Raw genomic sequence first — 24936 nt, forward strand, 5'->3', positions numbered from 1 at the left:
AAAGTAAGATCTGAAGTCCTTAGAGTTCAATATGACAGAAAAGCAGATCTGTACCGTTGTGTAGCCTCTGAGACATTTGGGATGTGTTTGGGAATTGTGGTTCAAAGGTGAGACTTTAAAGGTTGCACGTGAGATTTCTGCTTCACAGAGATTACTAGGATTCATTTGTAATTATCAGTGACATAATTAGGATTGCTTGTGGCCAGAATTCTAATCTGCTTAGTTTGTCAATTAATCATGTGCCCATGCAGAGTTTTGTGATTGCAGAAGTCTTTCACCTTAAATCTGAGTGTCTGATTAATACAATTTCCCCTTGAAGGGTCATTTGGATCTCACTCCCATAGTCAAAATAAACATACACTGCCCAATCTGGGTATGCTGGCAACTATTTTTCATATTTGTCATGCAGTTGAGATCTGATTGAAGATGGAGAACTTTCCAGATGATACTCAAAAAAGTGAGTTGCAGACTCAGCATATTATTCTGGGTCCCCCCATCCATAAGCCCCACTAACATCCCTCTTCCTTTCTGCACTGTCAACCGTGTTAGCTTTGAGCTCCCTACTTTCCTATCCAACCATTTTATTTAATTATTCATTTCTCCATTATTACGCATTGGGTCCTAGGACCACTGCATAGCCATACCTAATATAGTGGTCCACTGTGCACTCCCATCAAAACTAATGCACTAGTGATTGTTGATGGCCCTTCCCTTCTGAAGTAGTCCATGCCCATCCCCATGCTATAGTGACTCCTATTCTTACATCTAGATTGATTGATTGATTGATTGTCCCCTCTGCATTCCAGCAAAATAGCTCCAAACTCCACACTCGTCTTACCTAATTTCCCCAAACAGCGCTGTTCTCCAATAGGTCCCCTTCATGTTTACTGCTCAGAAACTTTAGGACTGACCCGGGTCCACATCCCAGCTCAACTTGAAGGATAGTCTCGACTGAGGATGGTCTAGCCCCTGACTGATTTGTATGCAGCTTCCTGTCTAAATTTCAGGTAATCTTGGTTTGGTTGGATTTGACCTGAAGGACTGACAGTGGCTAAAACCAGGAAAATAACGATATGGATCCCAAGATATTGATGGCACCATGTGGCTGACTGATCATTTTGATACCCCTGGGCTGAGATTGGAAAGTGGCTTTGACTGGATAATTTGACATCTCTTAACTGACCTTAATCCCCATTGGTTGGACTAAGAGCTGTTCTCCATAGACTTTCAGATATGGTTGAAGTATTTTGGTTGAGACTTATGCTTTGTGAAATATGCTGTAAAGTGTCACTGACGTGCACAGTGCTGTGAACCAATGTTTGCCCCCTTAATCATTCAGTGCTGGCAAATGTGACAGGCTGACTGGATTTCTGTCTACACTAAGCAGCACGTAAGACAGAATCGCTGTTAGTCTGTAAGTTCTGAATGACTTGGCAATGAGCTAAAAGGAGAAGGCCAAGGCAGAGATGCTGTAAGCATCCAAGTAAGCTCAGAATGAGTGTGTTATTGAGTGCCAGGAAACAAATTAAGATCGCTGAGGTCCACCTTGTACTCCATCATCTCAGCCATTGCTCCTCAGGAACTAGGGCATGGTGGCAAGGGGGTTGGGGAACTGGCCTGCACTCTAGGCACCCCATCTTTACAAGGAGAGAAAGTGTTGCCAGAAGACACCCAGTCAGAGGAGGAAGCACACCTTGATCCTTCAGAACACTCCAGATATGCAGAAGTGGGTACTGCCGATACTGGAGATTAGAGTCAAGATTAGAGTGGTGTTGGAAAAGCACAGCAGGTTGGGCAGCATCCGAGGAGCAGGAAAATTGACGTTTCGGGCAAAAGCCCTTCATCAGGATTCCTGATGAAGGGCTTTTGCCCAAAAAATCAATTTTCCTCACTCCAGATATGGTCAGGCCTCCATTTCTACACTATCTACAATCATCTGACACTTGGAATTTGCGGCTGTGTAGGGTTCACTAGTCTCTGGCACGAAGCACGTATGGACCATCCGTACACAAACATCCCTCAGAGTTGCTCAATCAAACTCTAGGGCTAATAAGCTTCATGCTGAGCAGGCTCCCTCCAACTGTGGAATTAAGGACTACACCAAGACATAGTGGAAGGCAGAGAAAGAAGAAAGCTTATTTGAGGGACCTTGGTGGCACTGGTAACAATGCATTGTACAGTATTTGTTATGTTTCTAGAAATTTCACTGTTTCAACCTTACATCTGTGTAGACCAAAATGTATTTGTGCCATCATAATGCCTATCCTCATGACCACCCAAGAAGAATCATGGATTGATGCTGGTTTTTGAGAGACTTTGAGAGCATGTGAAAACAAGGTTAACAATGCATATAAAAAACAGTAGGTACTGCTGTGACACCATGACCCCATATCCTACAACATCCTTAATCTTTTCCTAGCTTCTGTGTTCAAATGTCTTGATGTGAATGAGCTAGTCTACAACGTCTGAGACAGGGAAGTGCAGGGAAAACAGGGTGTAATTGCATTAGGACAAGCAGGGATAGGGATGCTGCAGGTCATTGTCCTGCAGGGTGCATGGGTCAATGTGAAATGTTTTTCTTTAAAAGGTCTCATATCAGTGGGTCCTGTATCTTGTCCTTTACAGATCATTACACTTATGCTACCACTCCAAATGTGGTTACAGCCATTTTTTTGCAATCACAGACTTTCAATTTCCAGCTTAATAGAAGGCTACTGTGAATGCAATTCAACCAGAGGCTTCCATTCTCTACCTCCACATGCCAATGAAACCCCCAAACATCCAGATCATCTTTCTGGCAGCCCTTCAAGTGCAGCCTATATGATTTGCATCTCCTCAGGTCCCTACTAAAGCTGACTACTTCAGCCTCACTTTCTCATCTCCCCCTAACCCTCTCAAGTCATATAAGGTGGCAAAGCAAAATGTGGTCACGCACTGTCCCCCCTTAAAGTCTGGTGCTCCTGATCATGGATAACAACCCCCTTCCCATCCATGCTTTACTATGCTACACTCCCCACCCTTTCCCCCCACTCCCATTTTAAATTCTTTTGCTTGCTTTGCAACTGTCACCCCATCTTTCCCCAGGCTGAAATCCTGAAGAATAGCCTGTTAATTCTCCTTCTAGCAGGTCCCTTGTCCCCTCAGCATTCCCAACTGTCCTTTCCCATTAGTGGCACTGGATGGTCTCAGAAGACAGACCATGGCCCACACCCATGAGGGACCTAACTACATTAACCCTCCCATTGTGGACCAGCTTTTATGGAGCCACTGTTATATACTCCCCAGACTTCTGAGACCTTAAGCCCCTGATTGAGAACACCCTGACCAGATGCCTGACTATGGCCAGTCCCTGGGGTGGTATCAGAGGCTGCCCTTAACTTATTGTGCCAGGACCCCCTGAGTGATAGTTGTCTCCAGTTATTTCAGTGAGAACTATTGTCCTAAGGCATTGAATTGTGGCTACTTGCTGTGCTGCACATGCAGTATATAAGCTGCTGGCACATGGAGCAGCTGTAGAGACTGATGTAGAGCACCACTGTGCAGCAAGATATCCACCCCGATCCCATGACTGAGGATTGCTGACTGGCAAGTCAAGCTGCTGGTTGAGTGACACATTAATTGGCATGGCCAAACAAGGTGAGTATGCAGGCATACACTGACTAAATAGCACTAGGAAAGCACCTTGGTAGCCCTGAGATGCAGCCTAGTCAAGGCTATGAGCTGGGTGCCTGTTCATGCGTCAAAATGTCCTTGTGGCAGTCTTTCAATGCTTGTTGTGGGTGCACTTTGAAATACATAAAAGAGTCAGTGAGCTGCTCCCAACATTGAGATGGGTCTTGCCGGACCTGTTGTCCAGTTCTGCCACAAATCTCACTATTGCCCACACTGCTGATACTTCATAAGATTCTGCCCTGTACATCTATGCACTTTGTCAATAACTCTTCAGGCATAAACTGTCTCTGCAATATTTCCCACAACTTGTTTGTCACATTTAATATATGTATACAGTTAAAAATAATCACAGAAACTCAATGTTTTTACAAAGTCCTTTAGGGCTTTGGCCACTAGATCACAATCTATCAAACTATATAGTCAGAAGATAATACACAAGTTGTAAAAATAAGTTAGATTAAACTAGTCAAATTGCTCCCCATTGTTTTGCTTTTGAGCAGTGAATGCAGATATGAAAAGACATCCATCTTAACTTGTGCGTATATTTCTGAAAAAAATTTTTTTACTGCTTCAGCAAATCAATATTTCTTATTTCTGAGACTACTTTAATTTGCAGGAACTGGACAAAGGGTCCATTAGTGGATGGAATTCCAAGCATTACCATTGAGAAACTTGCAAGTCATGGAGCAATCTCCTACGTACGCTGGAAGGCTCATAACGATTGGGTGTCAGAGGTAATGTGTTGCAGGGTAAATGAGCTGTCAAGAATTCTGACCGATTAATTGAAAATTAAATCTAGTTTTTTCTTTTCACAGATTAAATACATCCACTCTATCAATAAAGTTATATCAAGTTGCAATGAGGAAACGACTGCTCTAGTCATAGGTAGGATGTGCAGATGAATTAATGTGTTAGCATGTCAGAAACATTCATAACTCCCTTGAGCTCCTCAGGGCAGTATCAGAGTCAAATCATTTTCAACTGCTTCACCAATGTTTCTGACATGAAGTCAGGAGTGGAGCTGTTGGTTAACTCTTCCACTGTATTCAGCTTCATTCATAACTTCTAAAATAGTGAAAAAACCATACTAGCCACAGTAGGACCTGGGTAACATCCAGGCATGAGGGAGCAAATGGTAGGAACCAGTTGTAAGACCCAAATGTTGAGTACTGACTGCTTCACACAAGAGTTTGCTTCATCACTATTCCTGATTTTCTGAAGTATGTGTGAAAATTGAAGTTTTAATAATTTTGTATTTACAAATGATGGAAGCATCGTACATCAAGTTGCCAAATATTCATGTTATTATGCTATTTTAATAATGCTGAAACAAGATATTAATTGTAGGTGAACTGTTAGAAAACTGGATTGGCCAAGCTACTGAAAAATATGTATTTATGTTGCAATTTGAACATTTGAACTTGATTCTGTTAAAACATTGAGTTGTGCTTTCATATGCTGTTAGCACATGTACATCAAAAGTTATTGAAGTGAAGTTTTGCAAGGATGATATATTGCCAGATCAATAGCTTAAAATTCCATTTCTAAAACCATTAATTGGAGAACATCAGCAATTTAAGGTCTGTCACAACCATCTCAAAAATGGGTAATAAATGTATCCTTCCAACTCATCAATGTCCTTACAACTAAAATAAAACTAAGAATATTGCACAGCAGTTGCGAAAATGAAAATTTACATTGTCTAGATCCTTTCTTGACATTGTACTTATAAATATGCATTATAGGTTGTGTCATAGGTACAAAGTCCATTCAGCAGAGGATGAAAGAAATTCAAGATGAAGTCTATAATAAGGACAGGCACCCCCAGACAGGAGTGACTGTTCTGCAGAGAAGACAGAGTTGTGATGAAGCAGTATTTTTAATCTCCAAAGGAGCAAAAACCTTTGACTTCTGCAAAGAAAAGAATGTGCTTGTCACAGGAGGATTAGACAGAATAATTCGAATGTGGAATCCAAACTTCACAGGGTAAGGAAATATATGTAAAATCTAAAGCCTTGAAAGCATTATGTCAGTGACTGTTAGGCTCCATGTTCCTGTATGAATTAATAATAATTTCTACACATTACATTCAAGTTCAAACTACCGGCATTCTTCAATAGGTTCAGTCACTGAATTACACAATCTCCCAAGAATTAAAAAATCAAACAATAAGCATATTGCACAGCAATTGCAAGAATGAAAATTACCATTGTTTACTTTCTAGACATTGTCCCTCCAAATATACATTGTAGGTTGTATTATAGGTTGTTTATGCTATTGATTATATATGTATATATATATTTGATAATCTAAATAGATGGGTTCTAAAATTCTGCAATTGTACTCTGCATTTCTTTTGGAGTTTGCATCTCCCAGTGAAGTTATGTTAAGAGATTTGAACAATCCCTATAGAATTCAAAGCATTAAGTATTACAAGAAGAGACAAAGCTATCAAGATGGATGAATGTTTCAATGTTCAAATTAACTGCTCAGTTTGGATAACATTTCCATGGACTTTCAGATGTGTTGGTACAGAGGGATATTGCATATATCCCATGAAATGAACAATATGGTATTTCAGATTTCCATGGTTTTCCTACACACCAAGAACAGCAGGTTCACGAAGCTCACCATTACCTTCTCTAGGGAAATTAGGTTTCAGAAATAAATACATTCTACCTAGTGATGACCACATCTCATGAATGATTAAAAGAAAAAGTCTGTTTTTAAACTGGTTATAATCTTTGAGTTAGAAATAGGGTGCATTAGCACTGCAAGTGCCCTTAGATCTCAAAATAAACACAGTATTGTTCTGACTGTTGTAGAGGAGCATTTCAGTGCAAGATGGGGCAGTTGTCAAAGTTTGTGATCATGTTTTTCATGTTGTCCAAGCTCAGCTGTAGCTGCAAACTGTGCACCTGAGGAACACAAGGAAGAATAGTAAACTTAGCCAACTCCTTTCTGCTAATACAGTTAGTGAAGAAATCATCTGAGTGCAAAGCTGACAAGTGCATCCCTGATTCGTCCTTCATCCACCACATTCACACCACTTAGCTTCCCTCTGTCATTGACCATCAAAACACTCATTGAACCAAAAAAAACTTTACTGAAAACTAGCACAAAATAACCCTTCCCAACCAAATTTATAAATGAAGTAATGACAAATTTCAAGCAAAAGTCAAATAATCATCCTTGGCCCTGTCCAACTTGTGTTTTTGCCTGTCTTTGCCCTGCTGTGCAGTGCTATCCCATTAACTGCAGCACAGCAGGTGAAAAGCAGTTGACAGTTGATGGAGGAGACTACCTTATTAAACTACTTTTAGTAGTTCTGAATCTAGAAACTGCAATCTGTAGCCAGCCCGTCTCTGATGATGATGAAATCTATGGATCAAAGCTCATGTTTTTTGAGGCATATTGTATACGGAAACTGAGATTGGAAATCCATCCTCTTAGGAAAAGTGAAACTGGTTAGAGCTGTATAAAGGGACACATAGCCTCCAAAATCAGTAGTAACAGTTGCGGAGTCCAGTGGCGCAGTATAAGAAAGCTGAAGAAGACAGAGGCCAGGTTTAGAATTAAATAGATTGCTGCAGTTGCTGTTATTACTTGAAAATTACACCAGTGTTTCAATGTCATCTAGATCAAGTTGAGGAGATTTTCTAGACATCTGTTAGTTTTTGGTGAAGACCATATGTGTGGAACTTGGATTGGTCATATGTAACTCTCAGCTGTGGATCAGGCCACATTGTAAAAGGAGATGACCTATAAGTAATGGACTTACAAGTCACTTAATAAAATCAGTATCAATTGTATATGCCATTTAATGCTTAATTGATTGTTTATAATTGACTGCAATTTTCTTGTTAATTCATGTTTAACTTGTACAGATTTCCAGATATTAGGGTGTTGACTTTGTTTGACTTGTATAGTAAATTATTTTCTGTTCTTAAACCATGGAATCTTGTGGGTTCATTCTCTTCGTAAATAACTGGGATTTCAAATTTCTTCTGCAGGTAAATTACCTGAAATCTGGCTACCTGAAAACAGCCAGGTATTTGAAAACCAGAAGTGTTTATGATTTTCCAAGCATAAATTTTAGTTAAATTAAAAAAAAAACTTATCTGGACAGTTTGGTTGGGGGTGCATTGGCACAGTGTGAGTCCACATTAACGTCTGGCTTTGCTGCTTCATGCATGTGAAGGTATAGTGCATGTGAGAATAAGGGCTTACACATTTAAGACGAGATGAGGAAGAATTTCTTTTCTCAGAAGATTGTAAGTCTATGAAATTCTTTACCATAGAGGGCTGTTGAGGCTGGGCCATTAAGTATATTCACAGTTGCAATATACAGATTATTAACATGTATAGGAATCAAAGGCAGAAAATTGAGGATTATCAGGTTAGCCACAATCTTGTTGAATGGCGGAGCAGACTCGATGGGCTCGATGACATACTTTTGCTCCTATGTCTTAGACACTGCTGTGTCATAGTCATAGAAATGTACAGCATGGAAACAGACCCTTCGGTCCAACCCGCCCATGCCGACCAGATATCCCAACCCAATCTAGTCCCACCTGCCAGCACCCGGCCCATAACCCTCCAAACCCTTCCTATTCGTTTACCCATCCAAATGCCTCTTAAATGTTGCAATTGTACCAGCCTCCACCACATCCTCTGGCAGCTCATTCTATACATGTACCACCCTCTGTGTGAAAAAGTTGCCCCTTAGGTCTCTTTTATATCTTTCCCCTCTCCTTCTAAATCTGTGCCCTCTAGTTCTGGACTCCCCGACCCCAGGGAAAAGACTTTGCCTATTTATCCTATCCATGCACCTCATGATTTTTGTAAACCTCTATAAGGTCACCCCTCAGCCTCTGACGCTCCAGGGACAACAGCCCCAGCCTGTTCAACCTCTCGCTATAGCTCAAATCCTCCAACCCTTGTAAATCTTTTCTGAACCCTTTCAAGTTTCACAACATCTTTCCGATAGGAAGGAGACCAGAATTGCACACAATATTCCAACAGTGGCCTAACCAATGTCCTGTGCAGCCACAACATGACCTCCCAACTCCTGGACTCAATACTCTGACCAATAAAGGAAAGCATACCAAACACCTTCTTCACTATCCTATCTACCTGCGACTCCACTTTCAAGGAACTATGAACCTGCACTCCAAAGTCTCTTTGTTCAGCAACTCTCCCTAGGACCTTACTATTAAGTGTATAAGTCCTACTAAGATTTGCTTTCCCAAAAAGCAGAACTTCACATTTATCTAAATTAAACTCCATCTGCCACTTCTCAGCCCATTGGCCCATCTGATCAAAATCCTGTTGTAATCTGAGGTAACTTTCTTTGCTGTCCACTACACCTCCAATTTTGGTGTCATCTGCAAACTTCTTAAACAGTGGCACCTCGTTTGCCAACCTACAGTCTTCCAGCACCTCACCGTGACTATTGATGATACAAATATCTCAGCAAGAGGCCCAGCAATCACTTCTCTAGCTTCCTACAGGGTTCTAGGGTGCACCTGATCAGGTCCTGGGGTTTTATCCACTTTTATGCATTTCAAGACATCCAGTACTTCCTCCTCTGTAATATGGATATTTTTCAAAATGCCACCATCTATTTCCCTACATTCTATATCTTCCATATCCTTTCCCACAGTAAATACTGATGTAAAATACTCATTTAGTATTTGCCCCATCTCCTGCGGCTCCACACAAAGGCCACCTTGCTGATCTTTGAGGCACCCTATTCTCTCCCTAGTTACCCTTTTGTCCTTAATGTATTTGTAAAAACCCTTTGGATTCTCCTTAACTCTATTTGCCAAAGCTATCTCATGTCCCCTTTTTGCCCTCCTGATTCCTTTCTTAAGTATACTCCTACTGCCTTTATACTCTTCAAAGGATTCACTCTATCTATCCTGTCTATACCGGACATATACTTCCTTCTTTTCTTAACCAAACCCTCAATTTCTTTAGTCATCCAGCATTCCCTACACCTACCAGCCTTTCCTTTCACCCTAATAGGAATATACTTTCTCTGGATTCTTGTTATCTCATTTCTGAAGGCTTCCCATTTTCCAGCCATCCCTTTACCTGCGAACATCTGTGCCCAAACAGCTTTTGAAAGTTCTTGCTTAATACTGTCAAAATTGGCCTTCCTCCAGTTTAGAACTTCAACTTTTAGATCTGGTCTATCCTTTTCCATCACTATTTTAAAACTAATAGAATTGTGGTCGCTGGCCCCAAAGTGCTCCCCCACTGACACTCAGTCACCTGCCATTCCTTATTTCCCAAGAGTAGGTCAAGTTTTGCACCTTCTCTAGTAGGTACATCCATATACTGAATCAGAAAATTGTCTTGTACACACTTAACAAAATTCCTTTCCATCTCTATGTTTGGAAAGTTAAAATCCCTGACCATAACCACCCTATTATTCTTACAGATAACTGAGATCTCCTTACAAATTTGTTTCTCAATTTCCCTTTGATTATTAGTGTTAGAAACAAAATTCAATAAAACTTAGACGAGACCACCAAAGCTGGAAACAAGACAATTTATTCTACAATCTTACAAGAAAGGACTCCAATTGCAGAAAGCAATTGAAGTGATGATTATTCAAACTATTACACAGTTATACTTTTGAGCTACGTGAGGTCACCTCTTCTGATCCCTACATTACCCAATCTTTTTTACTTTTTTGCCTCTGCCCATCTATGCTCCACACCCATTGCCCCCTTCTTTCCAAGTTGGCAATTTTCCCCCTTTTCACGTGCTGTCATAAGGCAGCATCTCGATGTTCCCTTTGTAACTTCTTTCATTGTCCACAGGTACATTCCGTTCTTGTACATTCATCTTAACAACGTATCTTTTTCATGCTTCGCTTATATGTTTCAGTAATCTTAGCTTTTTGCTGAAACTGTTATTTTAAACATTATGGTAAAAGGAATTATTTTCTTTAATAAATCTACATTAAAGTTAGTTCTTAATTATCCATAATTATGCAGTGAAAAGTAGAGATACTTTTCCCTAAATACCTGCAGAGTTAATAGTTCTCTTGTACCCCTTTTCTGTATGCTTTTTCTATATTTGCAAAAACAACACTTTTCCCCATTTCTTTTCTTTTACCATTTGTTGTTTTTGCAATTTTATTTTCTGCCCTCTTTTCACTCTATGCTGCAGAGGTTCACAATCTTGCAATTTCTGTCCTTCTAAGTCTGTCTTTTTCAAACTCCAGGAGTAATCCGCTACTCTCTCTTTCTTGCGCTTGTATTGTTGTCCTCCCAAAGACATTACCAGCTGAGTGTTTATCTATTTTAACACATTGAATCCTATCAGTAAACCTACAATTATTAGTAATACATGTATGCCTAAATTAGCTAATCATCTTCCCCAACCGGTCAGTCTCCAGTCACCCATCCCCATCTTTCATCTTTTCGGAGTTCATCCGCAATTTCTCTTATATTGTACTATTTCTGCCTTATCTTCCACTATGGAAGAGGTGTCTGGGATGAAGGTGCAGCATCCCTTACCAATCAGTGCACAAGTTCCCCTTTTTTCGGCCAAGAGATAGTCTAAAGCCATTCGATTCAGTAAAGCTGTTAGTCTTGTTGCTATCATTTCGGTGGTTATGGCTGATATCTGGGATTGAGTTTCTCCCATTGCGCCGGTGGTATCATTAATTAAATTTTCTCAGGGCAGCCGCCAGTTTCTGTATTTCCACCCTGCCCTTGTAGTGCTGTAGTTTGGGAGCAGTGTCCACAGCAGACGGTCTCCTTCGGGGACCTCTCGGGTCTTATGTCTTATTCCCCCCCCTTCCTTTCTTAGGTTGGGCTCATGTTTTTCTATTCGGAGGTGAGGGACTATATAAGCAAGGTAACAACAACCACTCTAGCCTTTCTTGTTTTAAGGCAATGCCTCATCAATTTCATTACATGCATTTATTTCTACACATTCAGTCACACGAATGTATTTTTCCCCGGGAATAAATGGATAGGCCTTCAGACCACATACCCAATATTTCCCGTTCAATACTTGGGGAGTGTTCGTGGCAGAGGCTTGGTTGGTATGAACGCAAGATGATTTTCCTAATTGGAAGGGTGCAGTGTCATTCCGATTACAGAAACAGGTGGTATTTACTGCTCCTTTTGGTGGGGAAATTCTAAGGCTATCGATAACACCCTGGGTTTTCAGGGCTGGCCTTGGGAACCATCCCGCAAAGTTATATTTGCTCCTTTCAGATTCCCACTTTGTATTATTTAAGCCCGAGTCAAATTGTTGTACATCGTACATTTCTCTTTTGGTGAGCGGTTTTACTGAGGGGGGGATCCCAGATTCGCCATAGTGTGGGACCTCTGCACAGACCCAACAGTCGGCAAGTCCCTCTTGTTTGGCATAATTTTGGCATAGTGTAGTGAAGTGATTTTTCCCGCTTCCTTGAACAGTTAGTACTACTAACGTGATAATACTATACCAGTACCACCCATCTCTGAACCCTGCCTATCACCCTATCTTAATCTTTTCGGCGCCAGGGAGAGGTGAGTCCACGCAACCCTTACAATCAATACAATATATATATCATCAAACATTAAAAGAGTCTTAGTTCATTCCCTCTTTCTCAGCTTAACTTTCAGAGGGTTGTCTGTAGGATGAGCGTGCCACTCCACCAATGGGCGTTCACAGGACCTTTGACGCAAGTGTGATGACTCCACCCTTTCTCAGCAGTCCGGATAGCTGTCTCAGTAGTCAGGAGGGTTAGGAATGGTCCCTCCCAGCTCAGTGGAGTTTGGTATCTTTCCAGGTCTTGATCAGGACCCAATCATCCGGTTGTCGAACTTAAGTGGAGGTATCTGGGTCAACAGACCCTTCTTCCTAAGGATAGACAAGGAAGAGCCGAGCGCCACAATATAGTTCTTTTAAAAACTTATAATTGAACTCTACAGTTGGTAATTCCCCTCTTCCACCCAAAAAATGTAATCCAAAACATCACCTTATAAGGAGAGAGGCCTATATCACGTCTAGGAACAGTCCTAATGCGTAGCAATGCGATAGGTAAACATTTTGTCCATGGTAATCGAGTCTCTAGGACTAGCTTAGATAATTGCTTCTTTAAGATTTGATTCATTCGTTCCACCCTCCCAGAGGAGGGTGGGTGCCAAAGGGGTGTGGAATTCTTGCCATTACTTCTTGTAAGATCTTGGAAGTAAAATGAATCTATACTTTTCACTATTCCATATCATGGGATGATATGTTCAAGGAGGGTTTTCACCACTCCTTTTGAGGTGGCTAATGACATTGGGAAATCTTCCACACACCCGGTTAAGTGGTCTACTAAGACCAACAGGTACTTCTGTTTTCCCACTGGGGGTAGTTCAGTGTAATTCATATGTATACTTTGGAAGAGTCTCACTCCTGGGTTCCTTCCATCTTTGAGCCCTTCCCTTATTATTTTATACATACTTAGAATCAGTGTAAATTGTCCCATCCCGATTCTCTAAGTGTTTTAAAGCTTGATTTAATGGGTACAATTCACAGGTCTGGGCTGACCATATGTTTGGCAGCCGGTCTGCCACCACTGTTTGGTTTTTGTTACCGTCCACTACTGCATATCCATTGTGTCTTTTTCCTTCCACTACTCTCGACGATCCATCTATAAACAATCTATCCCTGTCATGTAAAGGTAGATCTCTCAGGTCCTGTCTAATTTTGGTTTGATACTCTATGATATCTAAACAGTCATGTTCTAATTCTCATTTGTCTAGAGGGTCTCCCTTCCATAAGAAGGTAGCTGGGTTTAGACAGGTGTCTGTTGCTAACACCAGGTCATCTTCTTCCATCAGGATGGCCTCGTCAACCATCTCCCTGCCTTTTGGTTTAACACAGTTCTGACTTGATGGGGGAGTACTAACTACTATAAGGCTGCTCCATCTGCTGTCTTTGCAGCTCCTAAATCTTTTAGTCCCTTTTCCCCCTTTGCAATAAACAACGGGGCACCCTGAAGATCTAAAATTGTAGGTATTAGGGAGTATATCACTGCTCCTTGTGGATTCAGGGTCACTTCTTTAACTACCTCATCGACCAGTCTATTTCCCCTTACTTCCGGTTCATTCCCCTTCTGATGTCCGTTTATATGACTCCAAACGCATATTTGGAGTCTGTACATATTGTTCCTTTTTTGTTTTCTAAGGTTCTGAGAGCTTTTTCTCGGGCATAGAGTTCACAAGTTTAGGCTGACCAGCCGTTAGGCAGTCTTTCAGCCTAGATAATGCTTCCCTCTATCCCGTCTACTACAGCATATCCATTCTGCCTTTTACCCTCAATCATCCGGGAGGACTCGCCGATAGACAACCGAACACCCGCATGCAACAGTACATCTCTTAAGTTCATTCGCACTTTAGTCTGATATTCAGCAATATCAAGGCAGTCATGTTCTGGATTGCCAAGGGCCACCCCCCTCTCTCCGCCACAGAAATGCAGCTGGATTCAAGCAACTTCTGTGACTAACACAAGGTCATCCTGTTCTATTAAGATTGTCTCATATTTCAAGATCCAAGAGTCTGTGAGCCATTGTCCTGCTTTCTGATTTAGTATAGTCCGTACCCGATGTGGGATGCTGACTATTAAGGCTCCCCCAAAAGTAAGTTTCCGACTCTCCTCTACCAATAGACTGTTGCTGCCATTGCCTGCACACACTCTGGTCAGTAATGTATCTTTCCATTCTTTAATTAACAATGAATTAATGCAGTTCATATTTTAAATTAACCATAAATCAATATGACAGGTCACTGAGAATGTGTGAAGGAATCCTGCCAATTAATATTGATTCAGGCTAATACAATTGATTTATTATAAATATTAATTATTAATTATATATATTATATAATTCAGGGTGCAAACACAACAAGTGACTAAAACATTTTAAAAACTGTAATCGCGCAGTTCTGTTTGTTTACCAGTCACTTGCGACTTCTCACCCTGTTTCTGTAATTGTTTTTTTTTCGAGCACATTCATTTTAAAGAACCTCAACAGATTCCATAGCACCATTTGCAGTTAATTTAATCCCCAATTTGGTGACAATATCTCGTCATGAGCGCAAAACTGACTCTTCATGCCTCTCATCACAAAACTGTCACCATAATCCAATTAACTTTTTCGTTCCCACTCCCTTTGGCTTAAACTTTAAGGATGACCTTGCTGCCCCCGTTTCCTAGTCATATCGACTAGGAAAACTACGTCCTCTTTGTAAGGCCCCACCTTTAAATTTATCAAGAGTTCCTGGTGGGTCCCTGGGGGCAGGAACTCCTGACACCCCTATTTTTCATCAAGGTTCATAAACGGCACTGCCTTTAATTCCTTTTTCGGATCATGACACTCTCTCTTAAAGTGACCTGTCTTTCCACAGTAATAACATCCCACTTGTGGGGATTTCCACATTGATCCTTGTTCCTGTCTACCAGGTGCCTTAACATCTCCTCCCTTTATTTTCAACATGCTGCCCGCCACCATTCCGGTTTCCTTCTCTTTTGAGTTTTGTCCTTTTCTTTATTACCCAATGTTTTGCTTAGACCTTGATTTTTAAAGAAATATTGCAATATTTCTTGCTCCCTGTAATCTCAAATATAATTTATCAATTTATGCTTGTCTAACTTTAAAGCCTGTTCCTAAATATACATTTAGGAATCTTACTTGTGTGTATGTATGTATTACAAATTCATTTATTCAGTGCATACAGTTCCCAACTTTGAAATCCACTATAATTACCTGGTTTTAGTCCCTTGATCCAAAATTAGTTTTCTTAAGTAGCCCTGACCAGTCATTGCTCAATTATAATGCTATAGGTCGTTTAAAAAAAACCTTCTAATGCATGAATAATGGCCGAATCCAAGGTCACCGATTTTAACCATAGGATTTTCTTTTTTTTGATTTATTACAATCTAATGTTGAACTGAGACTTCAACTGTCCTCCACAAATCGCTTTTATGTAAGGACAAAAGAGATTAGTTAGAAACTAATAGTAAGGTAGTCATGACCTGTAAAAAGAACAAGAGTTAACATTTTATTTCATAATCTTGCAAAATCCTTAACATTAAAATAAATCATATTAAAATTTCCATAATAGAAATCAGATTCAAAACAGTCCCAGATTTCAAGTTCCAGGGAACATTCAATCACCAACAAGCAAATGTGCATTCAGACTGAATCACAAAGGGTTAAACGTTCTACAGCTCTTTTCTCTCTCTCTCTCTCTCTCACACACACACACACACACAGACACTTTGAGCTTCCCGCAACGACTCCTCTAGGTTTTGAATATTTTTCTGGATGCCTGGCTATAAATTAGTTATGAAGTGTACCCTCAGTAGCCCTTCAGCTACTAACCCTTCTGACACGAAGCATAATCTGATTCCTCCTGACTGTAAGGCTGTTTTCAATTGACATTTTATCAGTTTTTTGTCATTTCCTCGCGTCCAAGGATTGTACTTCCAATCTCTTAACATTTTTCCTAAAGAACTGTCCGTTGGGATGTGGTCCTCGGACGTCCCTCTCATGTCTCCTTCGACACTTAAACAACTAATATTCAGCTGTTTGTTTATGTAATTTAATTAACCTTACTGAGATCCGGTGTCACCTTCTTCCACACCCACTTCAGGGTCCTGACCTTCGCGTGGGGGATTTCCCCTCTTAACAACCAGTCTAAGGCTGGGTGGTCGAATCAGGTAGACACCTCACTCATCAGATTATTTTAGCCAATTAAATACCTTAATTTCTGTGTTGCCAATTCCCCGTACTTCTCGTACATGCCCGACCACCAAGGCAATACTTAAAGGTCCATTTTCATTCCTTGGTCTGTGCACAAGAGTTACCTTGTTGAATGTCCCCAGTCCCCAGGCAATACCTGGCAGCAACCACCCCGTTGCATGCCCTAGACAACTATCACTACCTATCCCGGCTGCCCGCATACCCGGGTCTTATATACACAAGAGTTGATCTGACCAAGCCGCCGTGTGTCAGCGCGCCCTGTCCAACTGTTGCTTGCCTCGGTCGCCCGGAGATATACAGATATATCTTCCGCCGTAAGCCAGCCCACAGCAATGGCAGCAACAACCGTTACTTGCCCCGGTCGCCCAGAGATATATATATATCTTATCGGGTTTTGTGTATAAGAGTTACCCAACCAAACCCGCTGCGTGTCAGCGCGCCCTGCCCCGCGGTGATGGCAGCAAATACCGTTGCCTACCCCGGTCGCCGGGATAATACTTATTCAAGACCTTTTTCTTACCTGGGTCCTGTGCACAAGAGTTACCCAACCGAACCCGCCGCGTCTCAACTCGTCTTGTTTCCAGGGTCTCTCAGTCCGGATCTCGCTCGCCCGAGCCACTGCGGCAAAGAGGGAAACTAAAGACCGCCGAAATCAGCGAGGTACACCTTCTCCATTTTCCCAGCAATTGCCGAGCGACCGGAGCTTGGGATCCTAGGACGATCACCCAAATCTGTTAGAAACAAAATTCAATAAAATTTAGAGACCACCAAAGCTGGAAACAAGACAATTTATTCTACAATCTTGCAAGAAAGGACCCCAATTGCAGAAAGCAATTGAAGTGATGATTATTCAAACTATTACACAGTTATACTTTTGAGCTATGTGAGGTCACCTCTTCTGATCCCTACATTACCCAATCTTTCTTACTATTTCGCCTCTGCCCATCTATGCTCCACACCCATTTCCCCCTTCTTTCCCAGTTGGCAATTTTCCCCCTTGCACGTGCTGTCATAAGGCTAAACTCTTATCTCGATGTTCCCTTTGTAACTTCTTTCATTGTCCACAGGTACATTCCACTCTTGTACATTCATCTTAACAATGTATCTTTTTCATGCTTCGCTTATATGTTTCAGTAATCTTAGCTTTTTGCTGAAACTGTTATTTTAAACATTATGGTAAAAGGAATTATTTTCTTTAATAAATCTACATTAAAGTTAGTACTTAATTATCCATAATTATGCACTGAAAAATAGAGATACTTTTCCCTAAATATCTGCAGAGTTAATAGTTCTCTTGCTGTACCCCTTTTCTGTAAGCTTTTTCTATATCTGCAAAAACAACACTTTTCTCCATTTCTAACATTAGGAGGTCTATAATACAATCCCAATAAAGTGATCATCCCTTTCTTATTTCTCAGTATATACTGGAGGGGGCAGCTTGAAACTTGGTTTGTCTCAACTTTGTCATTTCTAATAACTTGCAGATTTCTAACTAAACTCTCCAGGTTTGGAAATTCACAAACTGATCCCTTTTGAAAAGGTCACTTTTCTCTGAACTGTAATAAACTCTTTCTAGGAGATAAATCAAACTGTATTCTATCATCAGTACTGGTGTCTTCTGTACTGAATTAAAAACTTCCTTAATCCTAGATTCTTCTGAACTGAAAACAAAGCTAATGGCCTTAAATATTTCCCTACCTGTATTAAATTCAAGAGTATAAACAGCTTTCCATTAATACCATAGGCGATTGCCAACACCTGCTTTCTGACAAAATTCTAGATTTAGCCACTATTTTGGAATATTTTAAAAGAAACCCCTTTACAGAAGTAACAACCACCATCTCCCTGTATTTTAAAATTCAATGTCAAAAGTGATATATATGTATATAAATTATACACCTTTCATCACCAGCACCATGAAGGTAGTTGTGACATTGAGGTAAATAATGGATCGGTTGTGATGACATCACAAAGGGTCAAAATTTAAATTAAGAAAAGGAAGGGGATGTGGTTTGATCTTTATTTGAAACCTAAAGATCATCTGGCAATGAGTGAAGTCGATGCTGGAGGTGCATTGGATCTGTTAGTGCAGGTATCAATTGAACTATTGAAGGAATAGTCCTGTCCATGGAGCTGGCTGTCACTACAAGCTGACTGCCTAAAGGTTATGAAAAACAGTTGGAGGTTTATTTGGTTGAATACTGATAATTAGGTAAAACTTTTGATTGTTATGTATTTGAAGCCTCTAAACCTTAGTTCTTTGTGTTTAAATTCCCTGAGGTTGAATTTGTGATGGATGCCTATTCCATATGTGGCAAACAGAAAATCAATTTTCATACCTTTCTTCGTAGCTTGGATTGGCTCTTTAACTTATTGATGGGATTCCATTTGTGTCCATTCTGTGTACAAAACTTGTCTTTTGCTATTGCTTTCTTTGCTTCTCTTAATCAATTAACTTATCTCCATGGTACAAATTCAGTAAAGCTTTCCTTCTGGCACCATGTTAATTGGAGTGTCTGTCATGGAAGCAGATTAAGATGCATTATAACTATAACTTCGACTCCTGCTGTGCATTGAGAACAGTTTTTCCATATTTGTATCTAGTGTCCTTTTTCCATTTCCATTTCATTCTCTCCCCATCTACCAACAGGACTGATTATTTAACTAGAGTCAAGGAATACCACTGGGAGGCAGAGCAGGCCCTACAATGTTAAAACCAGAAGGTGTTTATGGAGACACATTGGAAGAGAGGATGGTTTTATGACACTTTTTGAACAACTCTTGTTCTTCCAGCTGCTGCAAGTTATACATGGATTGTGTCAGACTGACTCATTTCTGAGTCACTTAATTAGTTTGCTGTTGATCTTTTTACAGACGACCAATTGGGAGGCTGACTGGCCATAATTCACCCATCATCTTCCTCAGTATTGCTGCAGGGGACAGGAGGATATTTTCAATCTCGGTAGACAAGATAATTAAGGTTTGAAAGTGACATTCATCAATGTTTTTTTAATACTGTATAATTTTATTCAATCTTGCAGAAAACATCCTGTAAGAATATAGAGTATACAAAGAACATATGTGTCATTGGGAGGGAGATTAACTAGAGCCTTTCTATAATATTTTCATTACCATCATGTCACATATGTGATGGTAATGAAAATATTATAGAAAGGCTCTAGTTATATGTGACATGATGGTACTTTCAATATGGATCACAAAGTTTTAGTATGATTTGTTGAGATATGTATTTGACAAGCTAAAACATTGTTGAGCACATTTTTTGTGATGATGATTCATTCGGAGACCTACCCATACTTATGTGGAGTTGTGATGGCTGCTTTACAGCACTAGGTAAAAATCTAGGGCTTTTAGTTTCTTTTCATTTTTCCTTCTAACCTCTGTTGGCAATGGAACAAATCTAGTTTATTAACCTTGGTTGATTTTAATAGCTGAGTTTTAGGACCTCGCTGGGAAGCAGTTGCTAGACATTAAGTTAAAAATCACACAACACCGGGTTATAGTCCAACAGGTTTAATTGGAAGCACACTAGCTTTCGGAGCGACGCTCCTTCATCAGGTGATTGTGGAGGACTTGATCGTAACACAGAATTTATAGCAAAAATTTGCAGTGTGATTTAACTGAAATTATACATTGAAGAATTGATTGTCTGTTAAGCCTTTCATCTGTTAGAATACAATGATAGTTTCACTTCTTTCATGTGTAAATCACAAAACCCTTTTTTTTAAAGTTGCATTCTCGGGTTAGCTGTTAACAATGGTGATAGCTAGACAATATGTTGAAGGTGTTAGCCCCCTGTGTTCTCTGTCTATGACCTGATGTTTAGATTGATTCCAATCTAAAAAGTGAGATAACAGAATTTTACATAAATTCATGCAGTTTTTGAGCTCAGAGTTCTACATGAATGTATGTGGTTTTTGAGCAAAGTGCAATGTAACTCTGAAAGTACCAAAAAAATTCACCACACAAAATATATGTGTGCATGTGGGTCTTTGTCTGTGTGTGTGTCTGTCTGGGGTGGGGGTTGTAAGTGTGAGAGTATGTGTGTGTGTGTGTAGTGAGTGCAGAGTGTCTTAAGTCTGTGAGGGGGTGCATGTGTGGGAGTCTGTGTTTCTATAAGGGTGTGTGTGGGTGTCTGTGTGTATCTGTGTCCGTGTATATGTGAGAGTGTGTGTGTGTGTGTGTGTGTGTGTGTGTAGTGCAATGGTGATCACCTGTAATGTGACATGAACCCAAGGTCCCGGTTGAGGCCCTCCCTATGGGTACCGAACTTAGCTATCAGCCTCTGCTTGGCCACTTTCCTCTGTTGTCTGTCCCGAAGTCCACCTTGGAGGATGGTCACCCGAAGGTCCGAGGCTGAATGTCCTGGACCACTGAAGTGTTCCCCAACTGGGAGGGAACCCTCCTGTCTGTTGATTGTTGTGCGGTGTCCATTCATCCGTTGTCGTAGCCTTTGCTCGGTTTCCCCAATTTCAGTTAATGTATAATTTCAGTTACATCACACTGCAAATTTTTGCTATAAATTTTGTGTTACGATCGAGCCCTCCACAATCACCTGATGAAGGAGCGTCGCTCCGAAAGCTAGTGTGCTTCCACTTAAACCTGTTGGACTATAACCCGGTGTTGTGTGATTTTTAACTTTGTACACCCCAGTCCAACACCAGCATCTCCGAAGCTAGACATTAAGATCACCTGCTACCAGACAAACAGATGGAATGGTCCCTAGCAGTCAGAAATGAATATAAGTGAAAGGGAGAGCAATTCATGATTGATAGAGGTAGAATGAATCCTGAGGCGGGGAAGCCAAGATTTCCTTGCAGTGTCTCTTCAAGAATTGAAATAATAACTTCCTTAACTGAGTCTCTGTGCACTTCTTGGAGTTTTGGTCAGGCATAGAAGCCATCTCTGAAGTGTCAGGTTAAAATTACAGATCCGGCACCGATATCGTCATATTCAAAAATGACCTACGGTTTCAGTTTCGAAGCTTATATGATATTTTTTCATGATAGGCATTTATATAAAAGTAAACTAAATTGGCTAAAATAGTGATATAGTACTTAACTCCAGCATAAATTTAAATGTTTCCTGAAAAAAAAATCAATTTGCAGTTTAGTGATGTCCCCAACCTGATGGTTACAACTGAGGTTGAAGGGTTTCGCAATTCCTTTCTTAATCACACTCTTTCAATTACTAATCATATAAATATCTGGCTGAATCTGGTTCAGTTTTGGAAACAATTCAAGCAGTTTTTCCAGTCTATAAAGGACAATTATTTTACTATAACTTTAACAAACTTTATTGAAAATAAAGCTGCAGCTATGCATAGACATATATAGCCTGTATTCTGAATTGAATTTATTGTCACGTGTACCGAGGCACAGTGAAAAGCTTTGTCTTGCGAGCAATACAGGCAGGTCACATCGTGAAGTTGCATAGATAGTAAATAACGGCAAAAGCAAAACACAGGTACAGGCGAATGTTAAGAGTTTGTGAGTCCATTCAGTATTCTAACAACAGTCGGGTAGAAATTGTTATGAAATCAGCTGGTGCATGTGTTCAGGCTTCTGTACCTTCTCCCCGATGGTAGAGGTTGTAGAAAAACATTGCCAGGTTGGAATGGATTTTTAAGAATGCTGACGGCCTTTCCTTGACAGCGGGCCTGGTAGATAGATTCTGTAGATGGGAGGTTGGCCTTTGTGATTGTCTGGGCTGAGTACACTGCTCTCTGTAACCGTCTCTGATCTTGAATGGTACAGTTGCCATACCAGGTAGTCATACATCCAGACAGAATGCTCTCGATGGTTCACCTATAAACATTTGCAAGGGTATTCGCTATCATGCCAAATTTCCTTAGCTGCCTGAGGAAGAAGAGAAGTTATTGGGCCTTTGTAACCAGTGCATCCACATGAAGAGTCCAAGAAAGCTTGTTGTGGATAACCACTCCCAGGAGCTTGACACTCTCCACTTGTTCCATCTCTGTGCTGTTAATGTGTAGGGGGGCATGAGTAACATCCTGCCAAAAATCAATAATGTGTTCCTTGGTTTTGCCAGCATTGAGAGCTAGGTTGTTCTCAGTGCAGCATTTTTCCAGGTCTCCCACCTCCCATCTGTAGTCTATTTCATCTCCATCTGAGATTCGACAGACTATGGTGGTGTCATCAGCAAACTTGTCAAGATGTTCTAGGGAGGAGTGAAGGGCAAGTGATATGGCATCTGACATGGATCTGTTGGCCCGATAGGCAAATTGGAGTGGGTCAAGAGTAGTGGGGAGGATGGAGTTGCTTCATACCATGACCAGCCTTTCAAAGCACTTCATGACCACCAAAGTTAGGGCCACTGGGCGGTAGTCATTGAGACATGCTGCACGAGCCTTCTTAGGCACAGGAATGATGAGGGCCCTCTTGAAACAGGCTGGGACAGTGGCCTGCTGCAGGGAGAGGTTGAAGATGTCCGAGAAGACTTCTGCCAGTTGATCTACGCATGCTCGGAGTGCACGGCCTGGTACTCCGTCTGGTCCCGTCGCTTTCCTTGAATTCACACGAAGGAAAACTGATCTGACGTCTGATAGAGTCATAGAGATATACAGCACAGAAACAGACCCTTCGGTCCAACCCGTCCCACCTGCCAGCGCCCGGCCCATATCCCTCCAAACCCTTCCCATTCATATACCCATCCAAATGCCTCTTAAATGTTGCAATTGTACCAGCCTCCACCACTTCCTCTGGCAGCTCATTCTATACCTATACCTCCCTCTGTGTGAAAAAACTGCCCCTTAGGTCTCTTCTATATCTTTCCCCCTCTCACCCTAAACCTACGCCCTCTAGTTCTGGACTCCCCGACCCCAGGGAAAAGACTTTGCCTATTTACCCTATCCATGCCCCTCATAGTTTTGTAAACCTCTATAAGTTCACCCGTCAACCTCCGACGCTCCTGGGAAAACAGCCCCAACCTGTTCAGCCTCTCCCTATAGCTCAAATCCTCTAACCCTGGCAACATCCTTGTAAATCTTTGCAGTGACTGTTGGGATAGGTCCCATTCTAACGTTCCAAAATTAACATGAAACAAAATTCAGTAATAACTTAGGGTGGCATGTTGGCTCGGTGGTTAGCACTGCTACCTCAAAGCGCCTGGGATCCGGGTTCGATTCCCATCTCAGGCGCCTGTCTGTATGGAGTTTGCACAATCTCTCTGTGTCTGCGGGGATTTCCCATCATGATTTTCTAAACCTCTATAAGGTCACCCCTCAGCCTTGATGCTGCAGGGAAAACAGCTCTAGCCTATTCACCCTTTCCCTATAGCTCAAATCCTCCAAACCTGGCAACATCCTTGTAAATGTTTTCTGAATCCTTTCAAGTTTCACAACATCCTTCTGATAGGAAGGAGACCAGAATTGCACACAATATTCCAAAAGTGGCCTAACCAATGTCCTGTACAGCCACAACGTGACCTCCCAAATCCTATACTCAATACTCTGACCAGTAAAGAAAACATACCAAACGCCGCCTTCACTATCCTATCGACCTGCGACGCCACTTTCAAGGAGTTATGAACCTGCACTCCAAGGTCTTTTTGTTCAGCAACACTCCCTAGGACCTTACCATTTAATCTATAAGACCTGCTAAAATTTGCCTTCCCAAAATGCAGCACCTCATCTGCCTCTAGTGAGAGAACAGCCCTTTGGCCTGGTAAGATTATGGCAACTTTACCTTAACTTAGCATTATCAGGATTTAAATATCATAAGATTAACATCATCAACATGTTTTCTTACAACTGTCCTTTAACTCGCAAATAACTTTTCAATTAAGTCAACAGTCAGATTGTTTCTCTTTTCATCAGTTGTCGGCATTTCTGAATCTAAACCTGGTAAATTATTACTTTTAGTCAATAAGGCCAAAATGACTTCTTTGTGTGCTAACAAGTCATCTCTGTTCTGAATGAAATCTCATTTAGCCATTTCGAGATTATTATTGAGCGGCTTTTTACGCTTAGATAAAAGTGTTTTGCACTATCATTGGTTCTGATCTCCGCACACTTTGAAGTCTTATGCTTTCTCTTGATCGGATACCAAAAGTATTTTATTTAATAATTTCCAAGCAGTAGCAACATCATTCTGGTATATTACTTGCTTACCAACACTTTGGTTTAAAACTTTCCATATTTTGGCTGTGTCAATTTCAGTGAGTTTCATGGACCATTTTCCTCCATAAGACCATAAGAAATAAGAAAAGAGGTAGGCCATTCAGTCCCTCGAGGAGGGACTCTAATCTTAAATTGGAGTTTCTTTATTCTGATACTATGCCATCTGGTCCGAGACTTTCCATGAGCGGAATCATAAGAGTTCCTCTTTCCAAAGGACTACCAGGGGACACCATGACACCTGATACTGAGCTTAGTCTGAAGTAGTCACCCAAGTCAGGGGATCAAGCTGCAATGGCAGAACAGAGTTAATGATGATATGCTCTCCCCAAAGCTAAGAGCC

General features: G+C 41.0%; 1 protein-coding gene across 1 annotated transcript in view; it reads left to right on the plus strand.

Moving 5' to 3' along the window:
* LOC122539249 (cilia- and flagella-associated protein 337-like) overlaps positions 1 to 24936 on the plus strand; it is a 118904-nt gene that overhangs the window by 19698 nt on the left and 74270 nt on the right. Inside the window, exons 4-7 of the mRNA XM_087980089.1 lie at positions 4289 to 4406; positions 4488 to 4557; positions 5418 to 5658; positions 19310 to 19415. Coding sequence (XP_087836215.1) covers positions 4289 to 4406; positions 4488 to 4557; positions 5418 to 5658; positions 19310 to 19415 — 535 coding nt within the window. The remainder of the gene's footprint in view (positions 1 to 4288; positions 4407 to 4487; positions 4558 to 5417; positions 5659 to 19309; positions 19416 to 24936) is intronic.

This window comes from Chiloscyllium plagiosum, unplaced genomic scaffold, assembly GCF_037043375.1.
Source record: "Chiloscyllium plagiosum isolate Xiang-an unplaced genomic scaffold, Cpla_swu_hap1 HiC_scaffold_36, whole genome shotgun sequence".
Taxonomy (NCBI): domain Eukaryota; kingdom Metazoa; phylum Chordata; class Chondrichthyes; order Orectolobiformes; family Hemiscylliidae; genus Chiloscyllium; species Chiloscyllium plagiosum.